General features: G+C 33.2%; 1 protein-coding gene across 1 annotated transcript; it reads left to right on the top strand.

Annotated features, from left to right (window-relative positions):
* Window positions 1-637: 637 nt before the first annotated feature.
* Window positions 638-1,204, top strand: LOC131618426 (uncharacterized). The gene is made up of 2 exons (XM_058889649.1): window positions 638-918; window positions 1,066-1,204. Exons 1-2 carry the CDS (start codon window positions 745-747, stop codon window positions 1,198-1,200), a joined length of 309 nt encoding a protein of 102 aa, XP_058745632.1. The 5' UTR covers window positions 638-744; the 3' UTR covers window positions 1,201-1,204.
* The last annotated feature ends 7,272 nt before the right edge of the window (window positions 1,205-8,476 follow it).

The following is an 8,476-nucleotide window of genomic DNA, read 5'->3' as shown; positions in this document are numbered from 1 at the left end:
AATATACATATATATATTTTATTGATCAATAAAAGAAATAATTATATGTTTAATTTTTTATTTTGAATTAAATTAAATTATGTCTTTTTTAATTTATCTCTAGATAATTTTATTTAATTTTACAGTTTAGTAGAAAGAATATTTAATATTATCAAAACAAAAAAAATTAATAAGTATTAAAAATATTTTAGTTTTATTATTATTTTTTCTTAAACTATTTTATTTTATCATTTTTGCCTTTTTAACATTTTCTTTTTCATTTTCCCATTATGCAAAAACGCTCTACTCTCTTCTTTCTCCGTGAAACCCTAGCGCCGCCGCATTCCCTCATCAGTTTTCCGACCACCACGAACTCAAAATGAAAAAATAACAACATATTCATACTCCTCAATTCGTGGCCTATCTAGTGAACCACCTTCCGTCTCTCCTTCCGGCCACCGCACCTCCAATCGAAGAAAGGAGGTCATTTTCGTGCTCATCATTACGTGACCTTCAACTTGAACCAGTTGTATTTTTTGGATTCAATTAGAGTTTCTAAGGCAACTACGGTATGGTTCTTAGGCTTTGTGAGTTAGGAGTTTTATTTACTATTCTTGACCAGTTTGTGTTGATATTGTTGATGAGAATTACTCTTGAGTTTTGCAAACAAGGTGTTTGTTGAAATGGGTGTCTCATTTAGATGCTGTTGTGACTGAAGGGCTCAGTAAAAAGCCCGTGGACGAAATATCGAAAGGAATACAGACCATGGGCTTTAACTGTGTTAGGCTAACTTGGCCTACTCTTCTTGCCACTGATGACACTATTTCTAATCTAAAGGTTAGACAATCATTGGAGAAGCATGCTCTCAAAGATTCTATTGCTAGTTTTCATTCCAATAACCCTTCCATCATTGATCTTACACTCATACAAGCTTTTCAGGTACTCATTCAATTATTTAGAGATTGTAATATGACAACTACCCACATAGTAAGTCATAACCAGTAAAATGAATTGTTTAAGTTTTTGTTTGTACTTATTAACACTTTGCTTCTGAGACGTTAAGCATTTGTGTTTTTATTGTGATAGGCAACACAAAGAAAAGGAAAGCAGTACAGCAACCACCATGAGATGGTTCAGGTATTATCAGTTGACACCAATGTCCTAAAGGAATTTGCAGACCTCTCTTCCATATTCCTCCCGTCTTTTCATTTTCTCCCCTGATCAATATTCCCTCTCTCTCTCTCTCTCTCTCTCTCTCTCTCCCCTAGCTGGATTCTCTCTCTACTTATATAAATATACAATCAAACACAGAGATTTTGTAAGGAAGAATATCTTTTGTTACAAAGAACAAAAATATGAGTTCTAGCTGTGGTGGAAGAGAAGGTGTAGGAGGAGCAGTGAGACAGTATATAAGATCAAAAGTCCCCCGTTTGAGATCGTTAACTTGGGGACTGTAACGGCAATTAACTGAAACTTAGTTACTAATAGTTGATTATGCCTAGCTTGCCTAACTAACAGTGGCTAATATAGAAGGCTCTAGAACATTTGTGTTGTTTAATTTTGTGTATGAGTTCATTGGGTCAAGCTGAATTTTGTGTATGAAGACCTTTTCATTGGGTCAAGCTGAATTTTGCAATAACTTGAGTTTATTGAATCAATCTGAATTTTGCAGGAGTATCCATTACCAAAGAGGAATACTTAAAGTCAAAACTTAATGGGAATGAAGTTTGATTGCGGCCAAGTCTGTGGCTGCTGCCGATGCTGCACTGGAAGGAATCCAGGCATGTTCAGCTATAATTTTGTTTTCTTCTTTTTGTTAATTAATGTATCTTGATGTTATGTGCTTGTGTTAGATGTGATGTGAGACTTGGTTCATTGGATTGATCTGTTTGTTTTGATGTACCTGCTGTTACTTTTGATGCTGAAAAATATGTTGTTTTCTCGGGCAGGGTGGTTTCTCATCACTTGTTAGATCATTGAGAAATTGATGCATTGACTTGCTCACGGAGATTGAATCTCGTTTGGATTTTGAAGATGAGATGCCGCCTATAGATTTGAATGGGGTTATGGATAAAATACAACATATGTCACAAGATGTTGAGAATGCATTGGAAACGGCAAATGATGATAAGCTTCTGCAATCTGGATTACAGGTATAATACAGAAGATATCTTTGGGTTTATAACATGTGGTTATTTATTATAAAGTGCCCTTACTTTGTAACTTGTAATAGATGTAGAACTTTGCTTTTTTTAACTAAAGCAATTCTACGTGGGTTTATTTTTCTATGGATTTCATTATGCCAATTCGTTACTTCCCTGTTACTAATCTTAATTTAGCCTTAATGTCAATACTTAGGTTGGTTTGTAATTTAGCCTTTATGACCTTAATGATCTTTCTTCAGGAGTACGTTATTTGGATGCCTCCTAAGGTGTGAATTTTTTCGGTGTCGGTTGGTTAGGTTGCTTAAGTGGCAAACTAAGATACTTTCCTTTTTGAAATTCTATCTTCTGATATTTAATATTTGAATACTTGTCTGTATTTAGGGAGGTATAACTGAAGAGCAAATATTTTGTAGCATTACAATGAATTTCTTTCTTTGTTTAGCCACTATGGATAATACTATTCTGTGAGAGTTGAGATAGAGGATAATGAAAGCGGGACGAGAGAATCTGCACATGTATAAATTACATGCATTGAGCTTGTTACAAGTATTGGCTACCCTGCATACATTATTTCTAACAGGCTCCCTCAATTTAGAGTGTATATAAATCATATGCATTTAGCTTGTTACTTGTGTTAGTTATACAAGGACCTCTCAAATGTTTAGTGAAAACATTTACAAAATTATTTTAATCACACTTTTCCCAATCCCATACTACATTATAAATATACAATAGTACAAACAAATTCTACGTTCAAACATTCTATTTTAACTTGCTTGCATTCAATATTCTATAATGGTTAACACTACTCTTTTCCATTCGCTGCAATTATGAACTAGCTAGTACTACCATGTCCATAGATAACTCTTACTAATTTGCGCTATCACTTGTATTTTTTTACACTATAATTATTTTTTGTGGTGCATAGAGAAAGTGGTGGTTCCCGTGACGTAACCGTACGTAACATTTGAAGGTGAAGGAAGAGAAGTGACAGTGATAGAATGGCATGATAGAGCGAGTGATCCTGGTCCCAATGGACAACAGCTACAGACTTATAGAACTGCTTCTGTTACCGTTTTCGCTAATTATTTCTCTGCAAGAAATATCACCTTCAAGGTAATTCATTTTTTTCAAACTATTTGGAAGAATCCTCAAATTTTGAAAGCGGTAATTAATCAAATATAGATTGTTTCATTGTTATAGTAAAAAAACCGTACTCCATGTGTTCTCGCAATCTATAGCTACGTTCCAAAACTGTAAATATGTCCTTACATTCTCGTGACTTTGCACTGCATGTGTTTTTTTTCTCTCCAAGTTTTAGGATTATATTTATGGGGCAATGTATAACTTTTTTATTTGATTATCGTGTTTTTTTCATTCTACTTTTATGTATGTAGGTGTTGCAAAAGAATGATGCTAATGCATATATTTTGCGCTTTAAAATTTTAAGGTGGCGCATCTCTTCACACTGGGGTGGGGTGTCTATTCCTCATCGCTTGCATTGGAAAAGAATGGTATATAATATATATTATATGTTTTTCATTATATTTTTTAGAGTAAAAAGTTTATTAACCTGAAACAGAACTATAAAAAGCATATACTTTGATAGATAAACTTACTGAGTTCTATTTCTTTTGTAATTTGTAGAGAAAGGAAAAGGGTGCAGATCCATCATTGACCGAGTTCTATTTTTTTTTCATTTTGACTTGGTTGTAATTTGGATTGTATTATCTTTTTAACTTGGTTGACAAATGATTAGTAATAACTTGATTTTTTGAATCATTTTTAGTAATGACTATGTAAGTACTTACCAATTATGTTCTATGAATTCAAGTTTAATTTAAATTCAAAATTATAATTTTATTTTATATTATAGTTACTTAAATATATATAATGGTTCAAAAGTTTATTAAAATAAAATAAAATTATTTAATTTGAGAAAGAAATTTCCTGCAGATTTACCTGCGGATATACCTTTACTGCAGATTTACCTGCGGAATTATCTGTGGATTTACCTGCGAATTTATCTGCGAATAGTTTCTTGCGGATTTAGCTGCGGAAATACCTGCGGAATTACCTGCGAAAAATATTACCCACGAAGGTTTTAGCTGGGGACATAAAACCGCAGGAAAATCCGCAGGAAACACGTTTCCTGCGGAAATTTAGCAAAAATCCGCAGGTAATTCCGCAGGAAATACGTGTATTTCTAGTAGTGCACCAGCATATGTCTAATAAAAATAATTTAAAATTATATAATTGCATAGACTAAAAATGTTATTGAATAATTTTGTAAAGATTAAAAAATGTGATATTGTTTTCTGATAACGAGCAATAATATTTAATAATTTTATAGGAACGGAAAATATACCTAATAGTAACGGTAAGTTTCCTTAGTATATTTAATATACATCATTCATGTTCACATTTGAAAAATAAAATTACCTTTAATTAATTAGTAGTGTGAATGAACTGCAATCTTATTCTTAATTAAGACTTTTCATTCCAAAAATATAAAGACAACTAGTTCTGAAGCATTCAGCTGCATGATCTCCTTTTATCCTATGATGAAAATAATATTTAATTAGTTATTAAATAGGTGATACTAATTTAAATAGTGGTCATATAGCTTAAGTGACCCAAAATTGTGTTGATTTTACTACATGCATTTCCCATATGGAATGACACTGTCAAAATTCACAAATAAGAAATTCTAAGAATTAATAGGTGACTTATAGGTAACCCATCATTCACTTTCATGGAACACCCTTAAACTAAAGGAAATTGGACCAAAGAACTCTCACACATCCTTTGAGCATACCACACTACTCCATACTCTTCCACGAGTGAGACGCCTTTTCAACTCACATACAGAATCAAAGCAGTGATTCATGTGGAAATAGTAGATCTAAGTTGGAGGACTTCACATCAAAAAGCGAGAGAGTTCAATGAGAAAGAATACAAAGAAGAGATATATCTCTTGAAAATATGAAGGGAATGTGTACTCTTCAATGAGGTTATCATAAAAACAAAATATATAAACCCAAATATGATACTGACCTATGAAATATTGGATCAAACTCTAGTATTGATCAAAGGATAGTTTCTTGGTTCGACGATTCGACAGGAAATTAGTAAATCGTCGAAGTTTGTTCACATACTGTAGTCGAAACCCTGCAATGTTGTAGTCAAAGTATGCTCAAGTTTGCAATAGTCGAAATGCAAGGATTTGTTAACATGTCGAATTGGGCATGTTTGTTATGCCCAATTGTTTAAGTTAGTTTGTCCTCTATGATAGCTTGTGTAATGGACCTGTGTGAAAAAACCCATTAGTTTAATGTGTTAGTTTTCTTATAAATAGCATTCTATTCTCTCATTATTGCATAATGCAAATCCTAATTAGGGTGAGAGAGGTTATTTGTTATCTGTAACACTTGTAATCTTGTTTCAAACAGAAAATAAAGAATAGCAGTTTATAACCAGTTTCATTGTCTTCTTTGTGTAGCGGTGAAAAGTTGAGACCGAGGCCATTGGATTGACCCAACGCGTATTTTAGTGAAAGTCGCCACCGCGCTTTATTTTTTCAAAGAAAATAGGAATATAACGAAGTAAAACCCAAAGAAGTTTTTAAATCAAAACTATTAAAATGAACAAAGATCTTAGGTTCGGGAGTTGGTTATGCAAGGGAAAGGTATTAGCACCCCTCACATCTGTAGTACTCTACAGGAACCTCCTTAAAAATATATATTATTGTTTTATTGTTATTGTTTTTGTTTTGTGAAATATGTAACACCCCAAATCTACCCAACGAATATTTAATAAAATCAGAGTGCGGAAATTCAACATACAATTGGAATGTCACATTCAACGTAAAACAACAAACAACTTAATCACATATATCATAGATACATAGCACATAACTCGGATGAACCGATAAAACATGTTTACTCTTTTAAAAAATAAAACAACTTTTATTAATAATAATAAATAATATTAATTATTCAACTTCACTTCGCATAATATTTTTATTAAACTAAAACAACTTCACCAACATCATATTACTTCATAAATTTCACTTAAAAGTTAACAACTTATAGTTATAACAACAATTAAAAGACAATCGTTCATCCCCCCGAGTGCTACGTATCAAAGCAAGACCCAACTCGAACTAACAGTAATTAAAGACTTCATAAAATCACTTCGACTTCCACCGCAATCTTGAGTACCTGTCCATTTCCCATGGTAGGGGAAACATCATTTAGAAGGGGTGAGATATCCAACAATATAAACAAGCGTATGATAAATAATATATTAAAATTAGATCATACAATTTCACCACTTCATACTTATTCAAACAACAGTTATAATAACAAATAGCAACAACGGTTATAATAATTATTTACCAACAGCAAGTATAATAACAATTATCAGCAACAAGTATAACAACAACAACTTATAACAATAACAACAACAACAACAACAACAACGTAATAACAACAACAACTTCAAATGCGACTAAACTGTGCAAATGCATGTGGTACCATTGGAGCAGAACTCCCAACTTAAACATATGCCAGCTTATCGAGGCATTTCAACTTAAACAGGTGCCATCAAGGCCAACTTAAACAGGTGTCGTCAAGGCCAACTTAAACATTTTGCCAATCCAGACCAACGTAAGATGCAAATGTATGCATGCAACAATAACAACAACTACAACATCACAACACTACAATGCAACAACCGCAAACAACTTAATCAACCTTGGTCATAAGACCTGCAACTTAATCAACGCATCATCAATAACTTAAACAACATTGGTCATAAGACCTGCAACTTAATCAACGTATCAACAACAACAACCAGAACAACAGCAACAAAAACATCAACTTAAACATGCATCAATTGCATCAACTTAATCATTACAAAACAACCCCTAAACATCTAGGTACTAATTCTTCAATTTATTAATTAATCTACTACCAACAATTCTTATCATTCTAATTCCAATTCTACTATTCGTTAATTCTATTATTAATTCCAATTATGCTACTAATTCAGCCAGCTACATATATCATCGTTATTACTACTGCTATTTCTTCTTCACACCAATTCCATCTTTATACAACTTAATCCATTAACTACATATCTCATCACTAAGAATCATCACTATAATTTCTACTAATTAAATTAATCAATTCCAACGGTATAATATTCTAATTAATTTAAACCAATTTCTTCACTAATAATAATTATAATTCTTCTCAAGTTAATCCTACTAAGGTTTGATCCCAACAACCAACATAAAACATCAACAGCCAGAAATCAAAACATATTTCTAAAACTCGTATAGCACGCGCCGCGAATCTCTCTTTGCGCCGCGAACACCACAAAAACCTTTAGTTCGCGCCGCGTCCAAACCTTGGCGCTTACCTGCGCTGACAGCATCTTCCAACAAAATTAAAACTCAATTTTCTTCCTTCGATTCCAGTACAATTCAATTTCGACCATCACAGGAACATAGTAATATTATAGTTATACTCCACCAACATCTAGTAATTTTATACAACTAATTCCTCAATAATAATTATAAACCCTAGGTTAATTTCCCACAACCATTGATTGAACGTTTATAACCTTATTCACCGACGTCAATCAATTTCAACATTCAACGATACAATCACAACACACAAAACAGAGGCAATCATACAACCATAACCCCCACATATCATTCATCATAATCCCGTTTATAGAGCTAGAACCCCACCCTTACCTTGGATATGAGATTGCTCTACTCTCCCGGTTGCCATAGCTTATGCCGCCGCTTCCAACTTTTCTCCGAAAATCTTTTCTAACAACGTGCAGAGATGTACCAAAAACCTCTACGAGTCTGGAACGTTGTGTCCAAGAACCGCGACGATCCAACGGTTGGATTGGGAGAAACGTCCGTTTTACTAAGGTGTCTCACTGCAGAAACTTGCTGCGAAAATTAGACTTCCTCTAGTTTTTCTCTTCCGCCATGGCTCTCTTCTTCACCTCTCCTCTTTCTCCAACTTTTCTTCTTTCTCCACGTCTATGGAGACCTAACTTCTCTTCTTATTTCCTTTATTTTATTATAATTATTATTATAATTATAATCTTCATTTGGGCTTACTAATTAACACCCCCATGATTACTATCACCAACGCAACGTCTAAGCCCACTTAAATAAAACACTCTCATAATCCATAATGTTAATTCTATTATTATTTCTCTCCACCAAACTAACTAACTATCGACTATAAAATAAAACGTCCGAACCACCAACTCAACATATTCAATATCATTCTCTACGGCTT

Source organism: Vicia villosa, linkage group LG7, assembly GCF_029867415.1.
Source record: "Vicia villosa cultivar HV-30 ecotype Madison, WI linkage group LG7, Vvil1.0, whole genome shotgun sequence".
In the NCBI taxonomy this organism is placed as follows: Eukaryota; Viridiplantae; Streptophyta; class Magnoliopsida; order Fabales; family Fabaceae; genus Vicia; species Vicia villosa.
The sequence above is the reverse complement of the archived record's forward strand: the minus strand, read 5'-3'. Positions and strand labels throughout refer to the sequence as shown.